A 24,950-nucleotide genomic window follows, 5' to 3' on the forward strand; every position below is an offset into this window, starting at 1 on the left:
TGCAAGAAGTTGCCCCGACCAAGATGGCCGCCACGTAGGCACGCGAGTTAGCGGGCTGCTACAGTACGCTCACCTATCCAGTCCTCTGTTTGTATCTGTGTCCCACAATCCATTGCGGCGGTGTTCAGAAGGAGAAGCTGTCATGGCTGCCGCTCCACCGCCGAACAAGAGAATGTCGAGAAAACCACCACAAGTTCTGTAGTCGACTTTAAACGAAGTCAACTCAACAGAAGTATCAATTTAAGGTCCTTTTCGAAAGTTTGTCCTTTTTACTGCCGAGTTGGAGCGACACATCGTGGCGTTTTTTCGTTCAAAGGCGAAGAGAAGCTTCGGGGAGCCAAAGAGGAGACCGAGCGAGAACGTCGACGACCGGACCCTGTTTCCAAGCAGTTCGGGGCAGGTTAGTGATTTTTTGCTTCTGCTACATCTTGGATATCAGGGGCGTTACCAGTGGGGGGTGGCCGGGCCCTCACCCACGAACGTGTTTTGCCCACTTTAAGAAAAGTGGATGTAGTCACGAGGGCAGTCTGGGCAGCGCATACGTCATCTCGTATAGAATTGTGTATGTCAGTGGACACTAGCTTGGACTCTCCTGCTTCCTCAGCACGCAGTGTCCCCACAGAGGGAGCAGCCCCTCCCTGCATATTGCATTGTAGTAGTGAGAGGAATTCTGTCTTTTTATAGAGAAGCGACTCTTTTGGCTTGACTGACCAAAATTAGACGGCTCTTTTTGTCTCAGAAGCGGCTCTTTAGATTGTTTTTGTTGCTTTAATGCATACATGACTAATTATTATCCAACAGTATGTACAAGTGACTTAAGAGGGGGAACAATCCATTAAAAAACACACAAAATGGAAAAAGAAACACCATCCCCTGTTCTAAAACCCACATGAGGGCAAATAATACACAAATGTTGCCAACATAAAATCTAGGTTAGTCATATGCTCTAGAATAGCAATGTGTTTTAATCCTATATTGAAACAGTTCCACTGAGATTGCAGATCCAATCTCAGGGGGAAGAGCGTTCCACAGCACGAATGGAGAACGCTCTCCAACCTGCTGATCTCTTCTTGGCTCTTGGGATAGGTTGAGGATTATGAACTAGGGTTTGAGCCCCATATTGGGGTTCTCAACTGAATGTAGGTTTCCAAAAAGTAAAAAAAAAAATATTTAAGGTTAGGGTTACAGCTAGCATAAGGTGTAAGGCTAGGGTTACAGTTTGAAACGGGGTTAGGCCTAAAGTTAGGGGTGAAGGGTTATCTGCTCGGATTTTGGCTGCAAGTTAGAGTTTTCAATGATTTTAGGGTTCCCAAATGAGGTTAGGGTCAGACACTGCAGTTTAGGCTCCCGTTCTTTTGATCGGCGCGTAACTTCCTCCTTCAATGGTCCTGGAGAAATTGGAAAATTGGCTTTAAAAGTCCTTAAAAGGTGCTTGAATATGGCCATGAAAAAGGTGTAGGAACCCAGTAGTTTGGTCCGGAATCGTCCCAGGCTTTTCTCATCGATTCTTTAAAACATATCGGAGAGACCGTGTACACTCGAATCATGGGGACACCAGCAGCACGGTGACCAATGTACACTCAAAGTTTGAGATTTTTTTGGGATGCCGTTGATAATAGATACTCTCCATTTTGACCTCACACAAGACCTTTGAAGACTCTGAGTGACATTGTCTCGATTTTCTATCTTTCTATATGAAAGCCATAATCCCCTCGTGGGAGGTGGCTACCGTGGAGAACACACTGACATTCACCCCAAAAATCCATTCCACTTGTCTCTTCCCAACCAGACACCGAACATTAAGCCCACTGCGCAACAAGGTCATATAACATGCAACCCTTCATCAGCATACAAAGGTTTACCCCCACCGCATCATATGCTTCCTTTCCATCTCGGCCCAGGTGTCTCAATTGTATGGTCCAAAAACGCAATTGTCGGTAAAAAGTCCACCTTTTTCTTTCTTGCTGTTTTTTTTGTATTTCATGTCAAATCTGCTGAAGACATTTCTGGCAAGTAGTTCTTATGTCCACATTTTTGGCTTCAGTTTCATGCTAGTTAACAACCACATCAATGGGGAGGGAGAAAGCAATTTGTTACAAATGTACGGTCTCCTCTATATGAACATATTTGTACTGTAGACATGAAAACTGCTGAAAGTGATTGTAATGATACTTTAGCCGTATTTTTGGTGTGTGCGGATTTTACACCACCGTGTGGAATTTTGTGCCTTCAGTCCTTCTCATCTCCAAAGCATGGCAGCTTTACCCCATTTTCCAGCCTCCTCTACTTTTCCTCTCTTCAGGTGTTTGCAATCAGACAATCAGCCACCTTACTATAAGTACCCCAGGCTCCCACCTCATTTTGCTGAACCGTTTTGATTCCTGTAGACTTTCACTCACCAAAGCAACAAGCTAACGGCTCCTCCTTCAATCCCCTCTACGTTCCAGTTTCTCTACTTCAAGACTTGCCACGAATTGTTGGAATTTCTTGTTAAATCAACACAAACTTCAATGAATCATCTGACTCCAATTTGTGACCTTTCCCAATCACCATTCATCCAAACAATTTGCGCGTTCTTTTTCTGCATAGAAAGTTCCCAGAAGCCGGCGTTTTCACTCACGGGTGGATTTTATTTCTAACACACAAATCACTACAGTTCTGCACGCTTCTCCTTCCAAAAAACGACTCTCCTTCTTCCGAGTTGCTCAGCAAAGCATCTCCTCCGCCCCATCGCTGGCTCTCATTGGTCCCCGTTCCCGGAAGAAGGACGCGTCGACTCCGCCTGGTCCGCCCCAGACAGCTCGTCAAGATTTAAGGTCTCTTCCCTCTGCCTGAGCGCTGCCCCACGTCAAAATTTACGGTCTCCAGTAAACTTTGGCACAAAACACAAAGAGTCCAACAGACAAACCCAAATTCAAACTTCCATATTCCGTTAGAATCTCAAACGTCCTCTTAAGGGTACTCAAAATTCTCCTTTTCAAGATTCTCTCGTAGGAGAAAATGTAGGTTCGATAATCTTTTAAGTCTTCTTACGTGATTTAATAAAGTACACCAAAGCCTGCCATGAGGGGGAGCTTCTTTATTTCGTCATCCCAAAGAAACTCAGAGAACTCCAGACATAACAACGCTTTTATAGCTTCAGTTTGAGTACAACCCAAAAGGCGGCCCTAGTCCTCAGTAAAAACAAGGAAGATGCTGTCGTACCCTTATTAGGACATGTTGTTCGCCTCAGTTTGCTCAGAGAGTCCTTGAAGAGGGGCCTTGCAGGTCTCATGCCCTTTTAGGGAAACTCAACTGTCTTGCCAAGGATCTTCTCGAATGATGTCAACATTCCCTCACTACTGTAAGCAATGTAAGCAAGTCTTTCTACATTTCTAAATGTATGCAACTCTATTCTACAAATGCAAGTCTATTTTCCACAACACTCTCCTCCCCAAGCACTTCCCCGAAGCCCCCCCCCCTCTCAAGTTTTCCTTCCTTGTCCCAAGACCTGCCACTTCTAGCATTTTCTTAAGGGTATTACCAAGTAACCTATTTTCAAGATTCTCGCCACCCAAAGATCCCCTCTCTAGTTTCCCTCTCAAGATCTCCACCTCTACTACCCAAGTCCCACACCCCCTTCTCGCCGGTACAGTCTTTTGTTGTTGCTGTTTCAATAAACGTCTCTCAAGTCAGGTTACACCGCTTCCCCTTTGTCCTGCCTTTGGGACTGTCCGGCACCAAGTGACAGGAAATGTCAAGTCAAGTCATCTTTATTTGTATAGCCCTAAATCACGAAGAGTCTCAAAGGGCTTCACAGATTATTACACTATATCACACAGACTATTTTTCAGCCGACGAGAAGAGTAGGTTATTCATATGCTATGGAGTAGAAGTGAGTTTTAAGTTTAGATTTAAACATTTCGCAGCATCCATGCGCGCCGCCATGTTGGATTCTAAGCCAATCTAGACTTAAGACACAGCCATATTTAATAGCTTTAAAGTAATGTCAGGTTAAACCCAACACTTGTAACAAAAACCTGTATACAAAAAGGACACAGAGAATTGTGTATGTTTTACTTGCAAGGGAAGCGAATGGAAAACTGCTTTTGGTTACTGTTCCTCCAACTCACTCCAAAGCAGCCTTCCCTCACCTTGCCTTTTATTTAGAAAAGGAACGCCCTACTTACATAATTGCATTAAGCTGTAGCAACCCTGTGGTCTTCTCTGCGTCCCTTTTTGATTTTCTGTGAATAAAGGTGTCCCTAATAAATGCGATTTGACTTGCAGACATGGGTGTAGAATATCTTCCTACTGCGTGGCAGGAACCAGAACCAGAGTTGCCAGGAACTGTTTACAAGATACTCCGAGTTGTGTTGAGCAGAGCAGGTTGGTCGTTTTACTTTCCGCAATACGAGATATTTGTCCGTCGACGTCCGCCGTACTTTCCTTTCGAATGAGTTTCGGCCTTCTGTCTCGCTCATTCTTTCAAAATATATACAGTGAAGCAAAGAAGTATTTGAACACCCTGCTATTTTGTTACATCTCCCAGTTAGAAATCATGGAGGGGTCTGAAATTTTCATCGTAGGTGCATGTCCACTGTGAGAGGGATAAACTAAAAAGAAAAATCCATGATTTTTGAACAAAGTAGTTGTGTGATATAGCTGCAAAAAAGTATTTGAACACCTGAGAAAATATTTGGTACGGTAGCCTTTGTCTGCTATTACAGAGGTCAAATGTTTCCAGTAGTCTTTCACCAGCTTTGCACACACTGCAGGAGATTCCTGTCCCACTCCTCCACACAGATCTTCTCTAGATCAGTCAGGTTTCTGGGCTGTCTCTGAGAACCTCTGAGTTGGAGCTCACGCGAAAGATTTTTGATTAGGCCATGCTAGAACCTTGATATGCTTCTTACCGGAGCCACTCATTGGTTTTCCTGGCTGTGCGCTTCGGGTCATTGTCGTGTCGGAAGACCCAGCCACGACCCATCTTCAACGCTCCGACTGAGAAGAGGAGGTTGTTCCCCAAAATCTCACAATACACGGCCCTAGTCATCCTCTCTTTAATGCAGTGCACTCGTCCTGTCCCGTGTGCAAAAAACACCCCCAAAGCATGATGTTATCTCCCCTATTCTTCACAGTAGAGATAATACTTACTGATCAGCCGCGCCTAAGCCTTTAGAATTTTTTTACGTTTTGGCACTCGGGGACAACGCTTCTGAAAACGTTACAGCACTGATCGAGTTAAGGGCAATACAAATAAACGTGACTTGTGTCTTGCAGACGTCAGCCAAGAATATCTTCGTACTGCGCGGCAGGAACCAGAGTTGCCTGCCGTTAAAATTGAGGAGGAAGATCTGAAGCCCTATCACGTTAAGCAAGAGACAGAGGATGGGGAGGCTGTTGAGGAGGAGGACGATGTTCCAGTCTTGCAAGTGACCGTGGTCCGTTCAACCATCGAAGATCAAGGTCAACCTGAAGATCAAGGTCGGCAGGAGCCCGGAAGCATCAGCTCCCGTCAACACGTGGAAACGGATGACGACGACGACACGTCCCATTCGGCAAACGCTGAAGGTGGTAACACATGTTCTCAGTGTGGGAAAACAATTCGAAGCAAGTCTTGTATGAAGTTGCATATGAAATTCCACACTGGGGAGAAGCCTTTTGCCTGCTCAGTTTGCGGTAAAAGATTAGCACGGAGTGGGGGCTTGAAAAAACACACATTAACCCACACGGGGGAAAAGCTTTTTTCTTGCTCAGTTTGTTGTAAAAAAAAAAAAATTGAAATTACACCAACTAACCCACACTGGCGAGTAGCCTTTCACTTGCTCAATTTGTGTATTGTATGTATTGTATTTATTTATTCAGCCAGTATAAACTATAAACATGATCTATACAAGAAATCATTCAGTGAAGAGGAGGTAAGAAGTGATTTCGGGAGGTTGAAAGAGAGGAAATCACCAGGCCCCAATAAACTCTCACCCTGCCTTCTCAAAGAGTGTGCTTCTCAACTTGCCCCTGTCTTTACTGGTATTTTAATTGGTCTTTGAGTTCTGCTCCTGTACAATTGTAACCGTCCCGAAGAAGAACAATGTCTCATGTTTGAACGATTATAGACCCATTGCACTCACGTCCGTGATCATGAACACTTTGGAGAAGATCGTATTGAAATTCATAAAGTCCTTTCTACCGTCCAATCTCGATCCGTACCAATATAATATCGTGATAATAGAAGTGTAGATGATACCATTTTAATTCTAAGTCATCTTGAGCATAGGAATTCATACGTTCGGGTTTTATTCATAGATTTTAGTTCAGCTTTTAACACTATCATTCCTTCTAAACCGCATTTGAAACTTCCTCATGACCTCAATTTTCCCGTTTTACTATCAAATTGGATTTTAGATTTCCTCCTCAATAGAGAACAGTCCGTTCGCATTGAGGAGAAAGATTCATGTTCTATTGTCCTCAACACTGGTACGCCTCAGGGCTGTCCATTGTCTCCAACTCTGTTTTCCCTATTCACACACGATTGTCAACCCAATTCGGACCATTCGCTAAATATGCAGACGACACCACGGTTACTGGCTTTATTTCAGATGGAGACGAAACTGAATACCTGACAGAAATGGATTCACTTTCCACCTGGTGTCATGAGAGTAATCCGTTATTGAATATAGGTAAAACTAAGGAGATGATATTAGATTTCCGTACTAAGCCTCCCCCGCATGTGCCGTTGTCAATTAAAGGTAGTGAGGCGTAACTGGTCCATTCATTCAAGTTCCTGGGTACTTACTTGTCAGCTGACCTCACATGGACTGTCAATGCTACTGATATTCTAAAGTCAGCCAGATAAAGGCTCTACTTCCTTCGTCAACTCAAATCAGTCGGTGTCCTTCAATCCATTCTCGTCCATTTTTATCGTGCTATCATTGAATCTGTTTTAACTAGGTCAATCAGAAAGAATTGTCAAAGACGGAATCAGTCGTGAGGACGGCAGAAGAAATAGGTACCGGCCTCCCATCCCTGCATAGTATCTACATCGATCGAACTATAAAACGGACACTAAAAACGATAGAGGATCCCAGTCACCCTGCTCGCAGGTACTTTGATGACCTGCCGTCAGGTCGCCGTCTTCGCTCCATTGCGAGCAAGACTGCACGTCTTAAAGAGAGTTTTTAGCCTTCCGCTATCCGTATGTTCGATGGGAATTGATTAAGGTTATTATGTATAGTATGATTATGCCAACGGCGTTCCTCTGACCTATTCTAGTCTTGGTATTTACATATTCCTTAACACTTCTTTGCTCTTGCAACAGTATGTACTTGTATCTTTGCTTTTCTACTCAGCGCCCTACGAAGTAATACGGCGAATACAGGAACAAAACGCGGCACTAAGTGTTGACAAATATCTGATCAAAGCTACTCCTACCATCTAATGGTGATTTAATTCCCAGAGGCCTAATACTTACTGATCAGCCACGCCGAAGCCTTTAGAATTTTTCTTACGTTTTGGCACTCGGGGACAATGCTTCTGATCGAGTTGAGGGCAATACAAATAAATGTGACTTGTGTCTTGCAGACGTCAGCCAAGAATATCTTCCTACCGCGCGGCAGGAACCAGAGATGCCTGCCGTTAAAATTAAGAAGGAGGAGGAAGATCTGAAGCCTTATCATGTTAAGCAAGAGACAGAGGATTGGGAGCCTGTTCACCTGAAAGAAGAGGAACATTTTCAAGTCCGTTCAACCGCCGAAGATCAAGGTCAACCTGAAGATAACGGTCAGCAGGAGCCTGGAAGCATCAGCTCCCATCAACACGTGGAAAAGGATGGGGACGACACGTCCCGCTCCGCAAACGCCGAAGGTGGTAACACATGTTCTCGGTGTGGGAAAACGTTTCGAAGCAAGGCTTATTTGAAGTTGCATATGAAATCCCATGCTGGTGAGAAGCCTTTTTCTTGTTCAGTTTGCGGTAAAACATTCACCCAGAGTGGGGACTTAACAAAACACATTAGAACCCACACTAACGAGAAGCCTTTTGGCTGCTCAATTTGCGGAAAAAGATTCGCTACAAGTGGGAGCTTAAAAAGACACACATTTACCCACACTGGGGAGAAGCCTTTTTGCTGCTCGGTTTGCGGTCAAAGATTCACCCGAAATGGACAATTGAAATCACACCAACGAATCCACACTGGCGTGAAGCCTTTTTCTTGCTCAGTCTGCGGTCAAAGATTTACTAACAGTGGGTACTTAAAAATACACACTAGAACCCACACTGGCGGGAAGCCTTTTTCTTGTTCGGTTTGTGGAAAAGGATTCTCCCGGTGTGGGCACTTAAAAATACACTCTAGAACCCACACTGGCGAGAAGCCTTTTTCCTGCTCAATTTGTGGTAAAAGATTCATTGAGCATGGGAAATTAAAAATACACACTAGAACCCACACTGGGGAGAAGCCTTTTGCCTGCTCTATATGTGATAAACGATACACCCGGAGTGGGGACTTAAAAATACACATTAGAACCCACACTGGCGAGAAGCCTTTCTCCTGCACAATTTGTGGTAAAAGATTCATTGAGCATGGGAAATTAAAAATACACTTTAGAACCCATATTGGGGAGAAGCCTTTTTCTTGTTCAGTTTGCGGTCAAAAATTCACTAGTAGTGGACACTTAAAAACTCACACGTTAACCCACACTGGCGAGAAGCCTTTTTCTTGCTCAGTTTGCGGTCAAGGATTCACTACAAGTGGAAACTTAAAAACACATACTAGAACCCACACTGGCGAGAAGCCTTTTTCCTGCTCAATTTGTGGTAAAAGATTCATTGAGCATGGGAAATTAAAAATACACACTAGAACCCACACTGGGGAGAAGCCTTTTTCCTGCTCAATTTGCGGTCAAAGATTCACCCGGAATGGGCACCTAAAAATACACACTAGAACCCACACTGGCGAGAAGCCTTTTTCTTGTTCGGTTTGCGGTCAAAGATTCACACGGAATGGAAACTTAAAAATTCACACTAGAACGCACACATTGGTTAGAAGCCTTTTTCCTGCTCAATTTGTGGAAAACAACTCTCCCACAAAGGAAACTTGAAGTCACACCAAAAAACCCACACTGGTGAGAAGCCTATTGCCTGCTCAGTTTGTGGAAAAGGATTCATTGATCGTGGGAACTTAACAAAACACACTTGAACCCACACTGGCGAAAAGCTTTTGACCTGTTGACATTGTGGTGAAAAAAAAAAAGATCCATATTGGACACTAGAAATGACACACAAGAACCCACACTGGCGAGAAGAATTTTGCTTGCTCAATTTGTGGTCAAACATTTAGTAAGAGTTATAACTTAAAACATGTAATTGGCCTATAGCAGGGGTCGGCAACCTTTTTTGCTGAAAGAGCCGAAAAAAAACAAATTTTAAAATCTAATCCTAGGAAAACCATATGTATATTTTAATACCAAAAACAGCTAAACGGAAGAGGAAAATCAACGAGTTTATAGTATAATAAGACAGAAATTATTTTGAACAACATTGTAAGTTAATAACAAAAACTAACAATTATTTATAATTATAACAATCAACTGGTCTGCAGGCTGAGGTTTTATTCATATCTGTCCATGTTTACTTGCCCGCTCTGCTTGTTCACCGCTGTCTGAGGCCCTCAGGTCAGCAATTTCTTATCTAAATCGAAGAAGACCAACAATATATATATTATAATAAGACTGTTATAACATGTTGTTCAAAATAAAATTGAAGGTATTTATTAATAAGAAAAGTACTTCTTACTATTAATGCGACTTTTGGTGTTGCATGGTTTTGCTGATGGCTTTGTAGTCCGGTTGATAGGTGGTGAGGTTCAGCTTCATGCAGGCGTTTAGGCTTCCATCTTTTAAACGTGATCGCAGGTCGGTTTTGATGTGTTTTAGGTGTGAGAACGACTGTTCGCATGCATACGTAGATCCAAACGTGGTCGATACAGCAAGACTCACACGCTGCAGTGTTTTGTACGTGACGGGAAGCGCGTTCCGGGTTTTGACAATCGGCTGGTCTGCGCGCTGAAGTCTGTCCGTTTGTGTTTGCCTGCCAGCTCTGCTTGCTCTGGTGCAAGGCTTTCCAAATCTTCATTCAGTGACTTGAACTTATTAACCCACGTGTCTGTGGCCTTCAGGTCAGCAACTTCTACTTCAAAATCTCTGACAGAGACATTGGGGATGAAACTCAGGTTTACTTTGTCCAAATCACACTCGTGCGGATGAGTGACGAATTGAAAAAGACTAGTGTGCTCACGAAAGTCCCCAAAGCGTGCTTTGAATGACGTCAGGAGAGAAGATGTGAAAACTGCGAGCTGACGGAGATCAAAATGTTCAGGGGAGTCACTTGCTGTGCACTCATCTTTAAATACTTTCAGTTTTTCAAAGTGTAGTAAACCACCAGTCTCAATATCCGCAGTAAAGATTTCCAGCTTGTTTTGAAATGCAAAGACTGCCTGTTGAAGGGATAAGACTGTATTTCCAATACCTTGCATATTCACATTGAGATGGTTCAGATGTCCAGTCATGTCCACGAGATAATAAAACTTGAGGAGCCACTCAGTGTTCGCTAGCTTGGGATACCTGATGCCTTTCATTTGAAGCAAAGTCCGTATTTCGCTCAGGCAAGCTGCAAAACGGCTAAGCGCCTTCCCTCTTGACAGCCAACGCACATTACTGTGCAATATAAGACCGGGATAATTATTCTCCACTTCATCCAACAGTGCTTTAAACTGGCGATCGTTTAAAGCTCGGTGTAGCGACCCTCTTTCATGCACGACACAAGGTTTCACAATCTCTGGGTTTATTGCCTGCATTCAGTAAATAAAACAATACAAAAGTCAGGGGTCTCTGTTCTCGACTGCAATTATCTTCAACGCTTACAAAAATCACTTAAGCAACGGCAAGCAGACAACATGCGAGCACATTAATAATGAAACTTCCATAATAACAATGAACATAACTTTCCCACGTACCTGCATTCAGTAAACAAAACAATGCAAAAATCAGGGGCATCTGTTCACGACTGCAATTATCTAATATATTAAAGATACAAAAAAACGGGTCATCACTCAACAGGCCGCACCTCGTGGCGTGTTTGCATCAAAACACGTTGCATCATCGTTTCAAGCTGTATTGCTTTACTTCTTATTTAGTGCTTTTTTAAATATACATCATTTAGCACAACTTATATATCTTTATATACAAAAATAATTTGCGAAAGCAGCTCCGATATCTAGCAAAATATGCATTTTTTATCGGACTGACATTGGGCACATCTTACCTTCAGCGCGATGAAAATTAGCTGAAGCTACGGCAAGCCCTGAAGCCCATAAAGTGCCAAACGAAAAAGACAGTCGCAGACGCCCATGACTTAACAACTGAATGAGGTACCGGAATATTAACAGTAATCCGACAAAAACACAGATTTGGTGAGAATTCAAAAAAACATTCAAAACAATCAAATTTCAACTCTGTTACACTGGGCAACAATAAAGTTGACCACCCGAATGAGCAGCGACATCACGTCATCGAGCTGCTTGTCACACATCTGCGCACAAAGTGCCTCTTGATGTAGAATACAGTGGAAGCCGAGGATGGGTCTGTTCTCCTGCTCACGAAGCAGCGCTACAAATCCTCTGTTTTTCCCCACCGTGCACGGAGCACCGTCGGTACACACAGAAATAAGATTATCCATCGGTAGATTCGTTTCATTTGCAAACTCCATGAAAGACTTGAATAAATCCTCTCCTCTCGTTGTCCCTTTGAGTGGCAAAACGGCAAGACTTTCCTCACGCAGCGAGTCACCGTCAACATAGCGTGCAATAATACTGAACTGGGATCAATGACTGACATCTGTTGATTCATCCAAAAAGCGAGGGAAAAAAACTCCGCTGCTTGTTTTTTCTCCACTGGATTCGACATCACGACGGCACGATCGTGCACAGTTCTTGCTGAAAGAGGCGTATCTTTTATCCGTTTGATTATTTGATCTTTATCCTTAAAGTCGTCGAAAAGCTCGTTGGCCACATCAAGCATGAATGATTTGGCATAATCGCCATCTGTAAACGGCTTCCCGCTCCTCACGATTGCTAAAGAACCAGCAAAGCTAGCAGAGTTAAAATCACCTTGTTTGGCCCATACACGGAGCTGCTGCTGACTCGCCTGGACTGTGGAAAGTCGTTCTTGACAGGCCTTCTTTCTCTTGTCTCCCACTGGATATTTCGCTGAAAATGTGGCGTGGCGTGTGTCGAAGTGTCTCTTTATATTTGACCGTTTCATTGAGGAAATTTTGTCATTGCATATAAGACACACTGCACAACCTGCTCTCTCAATAAAGGCAAATTGCTCTGTCCATTCCTGCTGAAACGTACGGTAATCTTCATCTTTTTTCCTTTTCGTCATCTTCTTGATGAGAAGGGTTCACTCTGCATAAAAAAGCTAACCAAAAACGAGGAAATATTTCTTCTTTGCTTCAAAATGACTTGTGCAAATTGTTGTAAATTATCCATTGAAATGAGACTTTCCAGGTAGCGGACCCTCCCGCTCACCGGAGAACAGATTGGCTCTTAGCTGCGTGCCTGAACGAAAAGTTGCAGGTGAAAATATATATAAATTAAAATGTGTGTACTTATTTATTTTTTTACATGTTTTTTTCTGACTTTATTATTATTTATTTTGCTAAAGTAACATTATTAGTAAAATTATTGATTGATTTGTTTCGTTCAGAAATTTTCAGAGAGCCAGATGCCGTCATCAAAAGAGCCATAAATGGCTCCCGACCCCTGACCTATAGGAACATAACGGCCACAAAACCATTTGCCCTCCCCTTTTTCCAACCACTGACTCTGCCACCACATCATAAAAGCCACATTCATTCACAGGAAGTGAGCAGACTCTCCAGCTGTATCATAAAGATTTGAAACCCCAAAGTCTTCATACTGGTTTAAAAGATTCATGATTTCCATATGCGTCATGTTTCTTGATAGATGATCTATTTCATATCTTGTCCCCATAAAATTTTGCCTTTTATCAATAATTATCATAACAACAAGACGGCCAACCTAGATCCCCAGGGTTGGGGCCTGTTATCACCAGAGCCCCAAAGCTTGGAGAGCTTGTGGTTCTCTCCGTCCGTGTCGTCCGGATGAGAACAATCCCCTTGAAGTCCGCCGCCAAAAGAGATAGGAAGCTTTATTTCTTCATCTTCCTGCTTGGCCATGTGCTGCTTCTCACACACTCCTCCCCCGAGGGACTTTTTTGTTCTCAAAACTACACAAAAATGGTCATGCAACAACCTGTCTTTGGTGGTTTGGGCAAATATCCCATGTTGGCATGCTATGAAAACAGTCCCTGATCATTGAAATGAGTCTCTTATCCTCAATCCGGGTTCATTGATCGGTACTGTTGACCTGTTGCAGCATTTCTTCCACCTTCCTCCTTGCTCACACTGAGTGCTTGTGTCAACATTGTGCTTTATTCTTTCGTTTGATTCCATTTTCTTTGTCCTGTGAATAAAACGTAGTTTAATCAAATCAGACTGCCTGCATGATTTGTGGGTCGATGTTATTTTTCTTCTGGACTGATCACTTTCCATATCAACAAACTACAAAATCGATCGATTAAAGTTGAAAATACATTGTGTTTAAAGTTTCATTCTTCATGATAAATGCTAGACACAGGCTATTTTGAATAAATTCGTGTCGGAAACGGAGAGCACCACAGAAAAGGGACTTGGATTTTCCTGGACCGAGATGAAGTTGAGACTGGAAATCACCATGACCACATTGTAAGACAACATTAAACTGAAATATGAACTGTTATGTATATACAGAACAATCATCAGTAGCCCAATTTGTTCCCCCTTTAACAATCAAAACTATTAATGTTCAAATGAGTCCGATGCTTCAACTTTTGGCATTCAAAATATCAAGATTTTCATAGTATACTCATCCCTGAAACTCTAAATCTGACAGACATTGTCTTGCCGCCATGAAGTTCCACCAGAGTACGTAACAATTAGAACCATACACAGGGTAGGATATCGGGATCATACCAATATTTTATTCATGCGGTCCAAATGATTAAAAATGTATGATTTAATAACATTTTTCACTTCACAACTTTTATTTAATATTTGCAGTCCTTTGAGATATTTTTGTGATTAAGGGCTATATAAATGTGACTTGACTTATTTAAGGTCACCAAAAACAAAGTGCCAGAAAACATACAAAAACGATTCACTCGGAAAGAGGGAAATTATAAATTGAGATCAAACAATGTCCAACTATCCACGTGTTCCAATTTAATTATAAAAAAAAACATTACTGGCGAAATACAGGGATGAAGAGAATGGGATATGAGGGAGATTGGAAATACTGCCTTTAAAACTATGGTTAACTTCTTGTTATTGTTGCTCTTATTATATCACAACTGTTATTATAAATCATTTGTTTACTTTTATTGTTATTATCATTGGTGCCGCAGTGACGTTTGGTAACGAGGCGCATGATGACGCTGAGGGATGGGCATTACGAAGATCAGTCTATAAAATATGTGATTATTGTGATTATTATTGATATCCGACCTATGTAATAAGTATATCCATGAGATTTTGTTATATTAGACATAAGAGGAAAGGAGGATTTGTGAAAGGTATTTAATAGGGAAGATAAAGGGCTAGGAAAACTAAGCATCTGCTTCTGACTACCCCTTTTCCAACATGTTATGTGACGTTATTTTGTTGGTGACTTATTGTTTTTGTCCCGTTTTTATTTTAATGTTCGAAATAAAAGTTTTCATTCATTCATTCATTCATTCAACATCCTAAAAAAGGTTTACTCCAAAACACGCCATAATGGATTAAAAAAAACAGTCGAAAAGTATCTCTGCCTTGTTTCTGCCTTTTCAGCCAATCGCGGCTTGGCTTGTCGGTCCTCAGCCCGTATTAGCCTATCCCGGTCCGTATTGCTAAAAACGACAACGCCTCCTTTACCTGCCAAGAACTCTAGCCAATCGAAACCGCTTCAAATGATAATCGACGCATTGCTCAGCCAATAAAATTCGAAATAAGTCGAAGATGTTTCGATCGTATTAAAAGAAACCCTGAAATAAGTGTCGCCACCAGTGATATATTTTACGCCCCGTTTTTACGCGCACGTATGGAGAATTGGGATGGACGCGGAACGATCATTTTAAGCGTTTACAACTCTCGCAATGTCCGAGAAAAAAATGGCCGAAGTTTAATAGTCAAATCAAGTCATTTTAATTTGTGACGCGCTTAATCACAAAGAGTCTCAAAGGACTTCACAGGTTATTACACAGACTATTATGACAGCATTCCCTGATCTGGAACCGACATGAGTGCAAGGAAAAACTCAAAACCTTCAACATGAGGAAAATGAAGAACCCTTGAGAAGGGACCGCACATGTGGTTTCTCCCTTTCAGGATGACCAGACAGCAAAGGATGTTGCAATCACAAATAATATTGTCCACGAAAAGGATAGGTTATTCATATGCTATAGAGAAGAAGTGAGTTTTAAGCTTAGATTGAAACATTTCCACTGAGGTTTCGGATCGGATCTCAGGGGGAAGGGTGTTCCACAGCAACGGGGCCTAGATGGAGAAAAATGTGGGATTTCTTCTTGGCTCTTGGGATCACCAGGAGACCGGCGCTCTCAGAACAAAGGCTTCGGAAACTAAATCTGAATAAAATGGCGACCAACGGTATCGTGTGACTGACATTTAGCATCTATTTTGCAGATGAGCTAAAACAACAACAAAAATGTATTTAAAAAAAAAGGCCATTCATCTCCAAGCTTCGATAGATCATTTTAGTCCTCTATGTGTTTCTGTTGCTGCGTTCCCGAAAAGACAACTGAGTTTTCCAACTTCAAACCAGGAGAAAGGCTATGTACCCCAACTTTGCTACTAGGACCTTCTACTTCGAGTGTCCTTCCAATGATATTTCCCCCGTTGGGGGTTAGAAAACCCTGATTTCCCACATTTTTTAGACGTTTTTCGGTCGTATCTGGTAGGATCTCCCGAAACACCCATTTTCGTGAACGCATCGTGCGATCTGTGCCACTTGTACCCACAATCCATTGCGGCGGGCTTTCGAAGGAGAAGGTGTCATGGCTGCCGAACAATAGAATGTGGAGAAAGTCCTCTAGTCGACTTCAAACGACGTCAACTCGACACAAGTAACACTTCCTGGTCCTTTTTACTGCCGAGTTGGAGTTTTTTCGTTGAAAGACGGACAAATTGCGCTCCAGTGTGGAAGGACCGCGACGAGAGGACGCTTTTTCCAAGCAGCTCGGGGAAGGTTGGACATTTTTTTGCTTCTGAAACAATAACAATGCTTTCCAAAAATTTGCAAAAGAATTGAAATTCAAATAGAACTTTTTTCAGCCTTTTACAGTAAACGACTCGTTTTTCACCTCGAGCAAATACTAAAAGTGCAGGAAATAAAATGAAGTTTAGCAGCATCTGGTACGAAGTCGTCTCCAAACTTTATATATGTATATATAATTTGTAACCGCGGTGTAGCCGTCCAACCAAAGATCCCCATTCGGGCTGGACTGGATGATGAGGCTTTTAATACAGTTGTTGGAAATAAAATGAGTCCCACACAACGCGTGGTTTCCTACCTCTGCTGGCTTTCAACACTATAAGGGGAGTTTTCTTTTCAGTTGACCTAAAATAGATTTTAGAATATCAACCATCACAATACATTTTTACATCCATTCGAACAAGATACTTTTAACAAGCGATCGTATTGTGTTTTTTTAACGTTTACAATACTTCAACATATTTTTCTGTAAACTGAATTTTAACCACTATCATCCATTTTATATATATGTGAAAATAGAAGTAATAACAATAACGAGTGTAAAAAAACGTGTACAATTTACCTGCAATGAATGAGTCACACACAACACGTGGTTTCCTACCATTGCTGGCTTTCATCACTATAAGAGGAATTAGCATTTTAGCACAACATGCAACGTCCGGCAAAACTAACACAAAAGGCGACAGAAACAAAACAAAAATAAATCCAAACAGCCTGACAACATCAATCACATTACTGTGCATGTAGAGAGATTTGTCAGCTGTGGTTTTAATGTTTACAATTAACTTTTTTCGGAGCACCGAAAGATCGTGGCTTACCGTTAGCGGCGCACTGTAGACTGCCAACTAACCCCTGCCTTCCAATCACAAAATCAGTAGCCCAAATTTTACCCCATACCAGCAGGTGGCGCTGTGATAGCAGCGCTTTCACACACAAACATCAACCTGAGCCTTGAACAGGGGAGGGTCCCTCAGCTGTGGAAAACATCCTGCATCATCCCAGTCCCAAAGAAATCAAGACCAGAGGAACTCAACGACTTCAGGCCAGTCGCCCTGACATCACATGTGATGAAGACCATGGAGCGGCTGCTGCTGCACCACCTGAGGCTACAGGTCCGTCACGCCATCGACCCACTGCAATTTGCTTACCAGGAGAAGGTGGGAGTGGAGGATGCTATATTATACATGTTACACCGATCCCTCTCTCACCTGGATAGGGCGAAGGGGGCTGTGAGGATTACATTTTTGGACTTCTCTAGTGCCTTCAATACCATACAGCCTCTGCTACTGAGTAGGAAATTGACAGAGATGGGAGTTAGCTCACACCTTGTAGAATGGATTACTGACTACCTGACAGGCAGACCGCAGTATGTGAAACAGGGGGGCTGTACATCGGACACCGTGGTTAGCAGCACAGGATCTCCGCAGGGGACCGTTCTCTCTCCGTTCCTATTCATTCTATATACATCGGACTTTAAGTACAACTCTGAGTCCTGCCATGTGCAAAAGTTTGCCGATGACACTGCGATCGTGGGATGTATCAGAAACGGGCAGGAGGAGGAGTACAGGAAATTGATTCAGGACTTTGTCCGATGGAGCGACGCAAACCACCTGCACCTAAACACCACCAAGACCAGAGAGATGGTGGTGGACTTCAGGAGAACCAGAACTCACCCGGTTCCTGTAACCATCAAGGGAGAATGTGTAGAATTTGTCCAGACCTACAAATACCTGGGTGTGCAGCTGGACAACAAACTGGACTGGACTGCCAACACAGAAGCTCTATGTAGGAAAGGGCAAAGCCGACTTTACTTCCTCAGAAGGCTGGCCTCCTTCAACATCTGCAAAAAGCTCCTGAAAATATTCTATGAGACAGTAGTGGCAAGCGCCCTCTTCTATGCGGCAGCGTGTTGGGGAGGCAGCGTCAAGAAGAAGGATGCCTCTCGTCTCAATAAACTGGCTAGGAAAGCGAGCTCTGTTGTGGGCAAAGAGCTGGACAGCCTAACAACAGCAGCTGAGAGACAGGCACTGAAAAAGCTGAGGTCAATCATGGACAATCCATCGCATCCGCTTCACAGCATTATCTCCGGACAGAAGAGCAGTTTCAGTGACAGACTGCTGTCACTGTCTTGTACTACGGACAGACTGAAGAGTTCTTTTCTTCCTCATGCCATGAGGCTCTTTAACTCCACCCGGCAGAGTAAAGGCCCACATTAAACCACACCACCTACATTGGATCTTACTGCATTATGTGTTCTGTGTAGCACTATTTAGTTAATCTATATAACATGCTAAAGTGGGCATTTGCACGTCACACTGGGTATTTGTATATTGTTTTTTTTGGCTTTATTATTGTATTGTTCTCAGCTCAGGGATGCTGCTGGAAATGTGAATTTCCCTTAGGGGATGAATAAAGTATCTATCTATCTATCTATCTATCTATCTATCTATCTATCTATCTAGGTCGTAGATGGGAACATCCCAAAATAGCACAAAGTATGTTCTAGAAGCAAGATAGCGACTTTATTTTAATCATCAAAGACGACAACAAAAAAACTTTCCTCTGATGGCCGCTGGATTTTTTTTCCCTTAGGAGGTACTGGAGAAAATTTTTAAAATGGCTTTGGAAGTGCTTGAAAAGTGCTCGAATTTGGCCATGAAAACCATGTATGAACCCTGTTTCCATGACTTCCTATATATTTCATGTGCGGTCCCTTCCCAAGGTTTCTTCATTTTCCGCATCCTGACCTTTTTTTGAGTCTTTCCTTGCCCTCTTGTAGCTTTCAGATCAGGTTGATGTTACAATGGTGTTTTGCGCATCCCTTTTGTGAGTTTCTGTGAGTAAAGGCGTCACAAATAAATGCGATTTGACTTGTGTGTTGCAGACATGGGTGAAGAATGTCTTCCTACTGCGTGGCAGGAACCAGAGTGTCCAGGAACTGTTTACAAGATACTCCAAATTGTGTTGAACAGAGCAGGTTGGTCGTTTTACTTTCCGCAGCGTCCTTATTTTGGAGAGAACGTCGTTGGGCGTGGCCCCAAAAAATACGCAGCGAGGAGATATGGCAAAAAGGGAGGGCTCCTTATGGCATTGCTCTAAACAACTCGTGATGGTTGCCCGCCCCCGGGTCAAGACTTCCGCCACGCAATAGGCTATTGTCAGCTCCTTCATGTTCATTTCAGGTTCAACTTTCCTTAACCTTAGTTAATATATACTTTCCACAACATTCGACATCTCGTCTTTGGCCGTCGACGTCCATCGTACTTTCCTTTTGAATAAGGTCCGGCCTTCTGTCTCGCTCGTTCTTTCAAAATACGTACCTTATTCCTAAATCAGTCACGTGTGCAAGGGTTTCTCAGACGACATATTTGCCTAATGGTGAAAATTTTTCATATTCGTGAATCTTTTTATCTTCGGCGTTCACCGTCTATTTTCTCACCCCTCGACCGAATTGTCTAGAAATTGACGTCGACTTTCTCATTTCAATCATCACAAAGACGTCGCAGAAGTCGCGGGGACCCGACTGCAGCGTGCAGCTTGTCGGTCTCTTCATCGTTTATTTTCCCTGAAAGCGATAACCCTCCGATTTCGTTGTCTTTTTGTATCATGACAAGAAAGACTATCCAACTGCAGGTCTGTTTTGATTTTTACATCTATAGTTGCTATTTTGTAACTCTCTGTCTCTAGGTACGTCATCTCGAGTCATGTTGGCACGTCACAATGTTTGTTTTCCCTGAAAAAAAAACCTAGCACAGAAATTCAAAAATCGCCTCGAAATTGCAATTCTGGTCTGAGAAATGGCAACTCCTTTTTTTCCCCAAAATCGTGCAGCCCTAAATGGGAAGTCCAGTAATACCGAATAAGCGGTCTGCAAACTTTGTTACGAGATAACGCAAATCATGTGAAGCTAACGTAGTCGCTAATGTGAGCCGCGGTTTTGGCTTCTATGGGTTCGGAAGGAGAAAGCACCGAGTTCTTATCATCACCGGTCTGGACATGAAACCTCGGACCTATGCCGAGGCTGTGGCCGATAAAAGTATTGCAACGAATGCCGATCAAGAATCTGCTGAGCAACAGCTCATTGCTCTTAGGAGTCATAAAGGGATATCCATCGAAGCATGCCATCCATTATCAAGAGGTGAGAACCGCCCTGAAGTTACCTTAGTGAGGTTTGTCAACAGGAAACGAAAACATGAATGAAGATACGCAGTCGGGGTATTTGTTGACTTAAAAATCATTGGATACCAATAATCATAATGTACTATTAAAAAAACTGGAAAGATATGGCATCAGGGGCGTGGCTTTGCAATGGATTCCAAGTGATTTGACGGGGAGGAAGCAATATGTAAAAGTTTTCCGGACAACAACTGGACTGGACCGCCAACAGAGAAGCTCTATGTAGGAAAGGCCAAAGCCGACTTGACTTCCTCAGAAGGCTGGCCTCCATAACATCTGCAATAAGCTCCTAAAAATATTCTACGAGACAGTTGTGGCAAGCTCCCTCTTCCTCCCGTCTCAATAAACTGGCGAGGAAAGCGAGCTCTGTTGTGGGCACAGAGCTGGACGGCCTGACAACAGTAGCTGAGAGACGGGCACTGGAAAAGCTGCGGTCAATCGTGGACAATCCATCGCATCCGCTTCACAGCATTATCTCCGGACAGAAGAGCAGTTTCAGCGACAGACTGCTGTCACTGTCTTGTTCCATGGACGGATTGAAGAGATCTTTTCTTCTTCATGCCATGAGGCTCTTTAACTCAACCCGGCAGAGTAAAAGCCCACATTAAACCACACCCCCTACATTGCATATTACCGAATTTGATTGCAATGTGTATTCTGTGTAGCACTATCTAGATACTCTATAGAACACGCTACAGTGGGCATTAGCACGTCACACTGGGTATTTGTATATTGTATTCTTTTTGCTTTATTATTGGATTGTTCTCAGCGAAGGGATTTTGCTGGAAATGTGAATTTCCCAAAGCGGATGAATAAAGTATCTATCTTTCTTTCCGGTCACTGTGATCCAAATGTTCTTTGACAACATCTTTTGCAAAGTTTCCGTGTTGTCTTCTTCCACTTCGATCCCCATTTCTTTTAGCCATGTTGCTGCCTCTGTCCGTGTAGAAAATGAGTCCAAAAACATCTTCAGCTGGGCGGGATATGGGGACCGTGCCTTTACGTTTTTTCCTTTAGCTTTTTGATGACGTCCCTTACTCGTTTCCTCTTCTTGTGAATTTTCGTGGCGTCGTCTCGGTTGATTTAACGGTCTCGCCTACGTACCTTGTCTCTTTCATCACGGATTCTTTCACTCTCGGTGAAAAGTACGATAATTGCCCGTGGCGGTGCTTTACCTTGAGTGAGCGCTGTGCCCTCTCAAGGCGCAAATCCAGATGTCCTTTGTCGGAATGTTCCATTTAACCGAGTTTGTTCCGTCGTGATCTTGACTCCAAGTCCTCCCACTTTGTTGCTCGTTTGGCGGAGCAGGAAGGCTACGGATTCTTCTGGTCTCGTCGTTGGCTCCTCCGTGTTAGCATGTAGCTCCTCCATGCCTTCCAGCCTCCGCTCCAGCGACAAAGTGCGCCCCAGAAGTTCTTCTTTTTCAAGTCTTGCCACGGCAATCTTGTTCCCGCCGGCTGCTTCTGTATGTTCTCGCCTTCATTTAGGGATTTCGTGGAGGATGGCCGAGTCGCGTCCCTCGTCGACCGATGACATTCCTTCTGCTCCCTCGGTCTTTTTTCTCCTTAGCGCCCGTTTCCTCAACAAGTCTCCCGTCCTTGACCATGTTTTGTTGAAGTGTTTTTCTTTGATATGAGTCACAAATTGTAGCCTTTCTGTCTTTCTCCTAGTATGTATTACATTTGTCTTTGGTGATTTTTGCCCGAGCTACTTTCCTTGCTGCCGTCTACCTCATAGCGCCGCCGGAAGTCCCTCCGGCCCCTTTTTATCCTCTAAAAACGAGGATTTAATTTCCAGAGGCCTAATACTTACTGATCAGCCGCGCCTTACCCTTTAGAATTTTTTTTTACGTTTTGGCACTCGGGGACAATGCTTCTGAAAATGTTCCAGCACTGATCGAGTTAAGGGCAATACAAATAAACGTGACTTGTGTCTTGCAGACGTCGGCCAAGAATATCTTCCTACCGCGCGGCAGGAACCAGAGTTGCCTGCTGTTAAAATTGAGGAGCATCTGAAGCCTTATCACGTGAAGCAAGAGACAGAAGATGGGGAGCCTGTTGAGGAGGAGGACGATTTTCCGGTCTTGCGAGTGAGCTGGGTCCGTTCAACCGCCGAAGATCAAGGTCAACCTGAAGATAACGGTCGGCAGGAGCCCGGAAGCATCAGCTCCCGTCAACACGTGGAAACAGATGAGGACGACACGTCCCGCTCCGCAAACGCTGAAGGCGGTAACACATGTTCTCAGTGCGGGAAAACGTTTCGACGCAAGTCATTTCTGAAGTTGCATATGAAATTCCATGCTGGTGAGAAGCCTTTTTCTTGCTCAGTTTGTGGTCAGAGATTCACGACAAATGGGAACTTAAAAAGACACACATTAACCCACACTGGCGAGAAGCCTTTTGCCTGCTCAGTTTGCAGTCAAAAATTCACTCAACAAGGAAACTTGAAATCACACCAACTAACCCACACTGGCGAGAATCCTTTTTCTTGCTCAATTTGCGGTCAAAGATTCACCCGGAATGGGCACTTAAAAATACACACTAGAACCCACACTGGCGAGAAGCCTTTTTCTTGTTCAGTTTGCGGTCAACAATTCGCCCAAAATGGACACTTGAAAATACACCAACTAAACCACACTGGCAAAAAGCCTTTTGCCTGCTCAGTTTGTGGTAAACGATTTGCCCAGAGTGGGGACTTAAAAATACACTCCAGAACCCACACCGGCGAGAAGCCTTTTTCCTGCTCAGTTTGTGGTAAACGATTTGCCCAGAGTGGGGACTTAAAAATACACTCCAGAACCCACACTGGCGAGAAGCCTTTTTCCTGCTCAATTTGTGGTAAAAGATTCATTGAGCATGGGAAATTAAAAATACACACTAGAACCCACACTGGCGAGAAGCCTTTTGCCTGCTCAGTTTGTGGTCAAAAATTCGCCCAAAATGGAGTCTTGAAAATACACCAATTAACCCACACTGGCAAAAAGCCTTTTTCCTGCTCAGTTTGTGGTCAAAAATTCTCACAGAATGGGAGCTTAAAAATACACACCAGAACCCACACTGGCGAGAAGCCTTTTTCCTGCTCAGTTTGCGGTCAGAGATTCACTAACAGTGGGTCCTTAAAAAGTCACACTAGAACCCACACTGGCGAGAAGCCTTTTTCTTGCTCAGTGTGTGGAAGAGGATTCACGACAAGTGGAACCTTAAAAACACACACATTAACCCACACTGGGGAGAAGCCTTTTTGTTGCTCAGTTTGCGGTCAAAGGTTCACTACAAGTCAGAAATTAAAAAGACACACATTAACCCACACTGACGAGAAGCCTTTTTCCTGCTCCGTTTGTGGAAAAGGATTCACGACAAGTGGAACCTTAAAAAAACACACATTAACCCACACTGGGAAGAAGCCTTTTTCTTGCTCAGTTTGTGGTCAAAGATTCACTACAAGTCAGAACTTAAAAAGTCACACAAGAACCCACACTGGCGAGAAGCCTTTTTCTTGCTCAGTTTGTGGTAAACGATTTGCCCGGAGTGGGGACTTAAAAATACATTCCAGAACCCACACTGGCGAGAAGCCTTTTTCCTGCTCAATTTGCGGTCAAAGATTCACCCGGAATGGGCACTTAAAAATACACACTAGAGCCCACACTGGTGAGAAGCCTTTTTCTTGCTCAGTTTGCGGTCAAAGATTCACTACAAGTCAGAAATTAATAAGACACACATTAACCCACACTGAAGAGAAGCTTTTGACCTGTTGACATTGTGGTGATAAAAAATATCCATATTGTCAAGTCAACTTATTTTTATTTGTATAGCCCTTAATCACAAAGTGTCTCAAAGGGCTTCACAGGTTATTACACTTTATTACACAGACTATTTTTCAGACTATTATTGGACACTAGAAATTACACACAAGAACCCTCACTGGCGAGAAGACTTTTGCCTGCTCAGTTTGTGGTCAAAAATTTACTAAGAGTTGTAAAACATTCAATTGGCCAAGTATCATACAGGTCGTCTACAGGAACATAACTGCCACAAAACCATTTGCCCTCCCCTTTTTTCAACCACTGACTGCTACCACGTCAAAAAAGCCACATTCTTTCACAGGAAGTGAGCCGACTCTCCAGTTGTATCATAAAGATTTGTGACCCCAAAGTCTTCATATGGATTCAAAAGATTCATGATTTGCATACGTGTCATATTTCTTGATAGATGATCTATTTCCTCGTGTGCCCGCATACAATTTTGCCTGTTATCAACAAGTATAATTATTTTAACAATAAAATGGCCCATCTAGGTCCCCAGGGTTGGGGCCTGTTCTCACCAGAGCCCCAAAGCTTGGAGAGCTTGTGGTTCTCTCCGTCCCTTTCGTCCGGATGAGAACAATCCCCGTGAAGTCCGCCGCCAAAAGAGAT

General features: G+C 43.2%; 2 protein-coding genes and 1 long non-coding RNA gene across 3 annotated transcripts in view; 2 read left to right on the top strand and 1 right to left on the bottom strand.

The window, feature by feature from the left end:
* The first annotated feature begins 23 nt into the window (after positions 1-23).
* The window catches only part of LOC148368184 (uncharacterized), a 316,699-nt gene continuing 291,772 nt past the window's right edge, over positions 24-24,950 (top strand). Inside the window, exons 1-4 of the mRNA XM_088329674.1 lie at positions 24-34; positions 129-232; positions 317-400; positions 4,270-4,368. Of these exons, the coding sequence (XP_088185800.1) occupies positions 24-34; positions 129-232; positions 317-400; positions 4,270-4,368 (298 nt within the window). The remainder of the gene's footprint in view (positions 35-128; positions 233-316; positions 401-4,269; positions 4,369-24,950) is intronic.
* On the bottom strand, positions 9,565-9,890 carry LOC148368185 (uncharacterized). Its single transcript, XR_015849927.1, has 2 exons — positions 9,769-9,890; positions 9,565-9,663 (listed from the first exon to the last, which is right to left on the bottom strand). It is a non-coding gene; the product is annotated as an uncharacterized LOC148368185 (long non-coding RNA).
* On the top strand, positions 20,360-24,766 carry LOC148368186 (uncharacterized). The gene is made up of 3 exons (XM_088330137.1): positions 20,360-20,501; positions 21,895-22,004; positions 22,572-24,766. The coding sequence occupies exons 1-3, from the start codon at positions 20,360-20,362 to the stop codon at positions 24,291-24,293; spliced, it is 1,974 nt and encodes a 657-aa protein (XP_088186263.1). The 3' UTR covers positions 24,294-24,766.

The sequence above is a fragment of the Urocampus carinirostris genome, chromosome 3, assembly GCF_059441175.1.
Source record: "Urocampus carinirostris isolate Australia breed hairy pipefish chromosome 3, RoL_Ucar_1.0, whole genome shotgun sequence".
Taxonomy (NCBI): Eukaryota; Metazoa; Chordata; class Actinopteri; order Syngnathiformes; family Syngnathidae; genus Urocampus; species Urocampus carinirostris.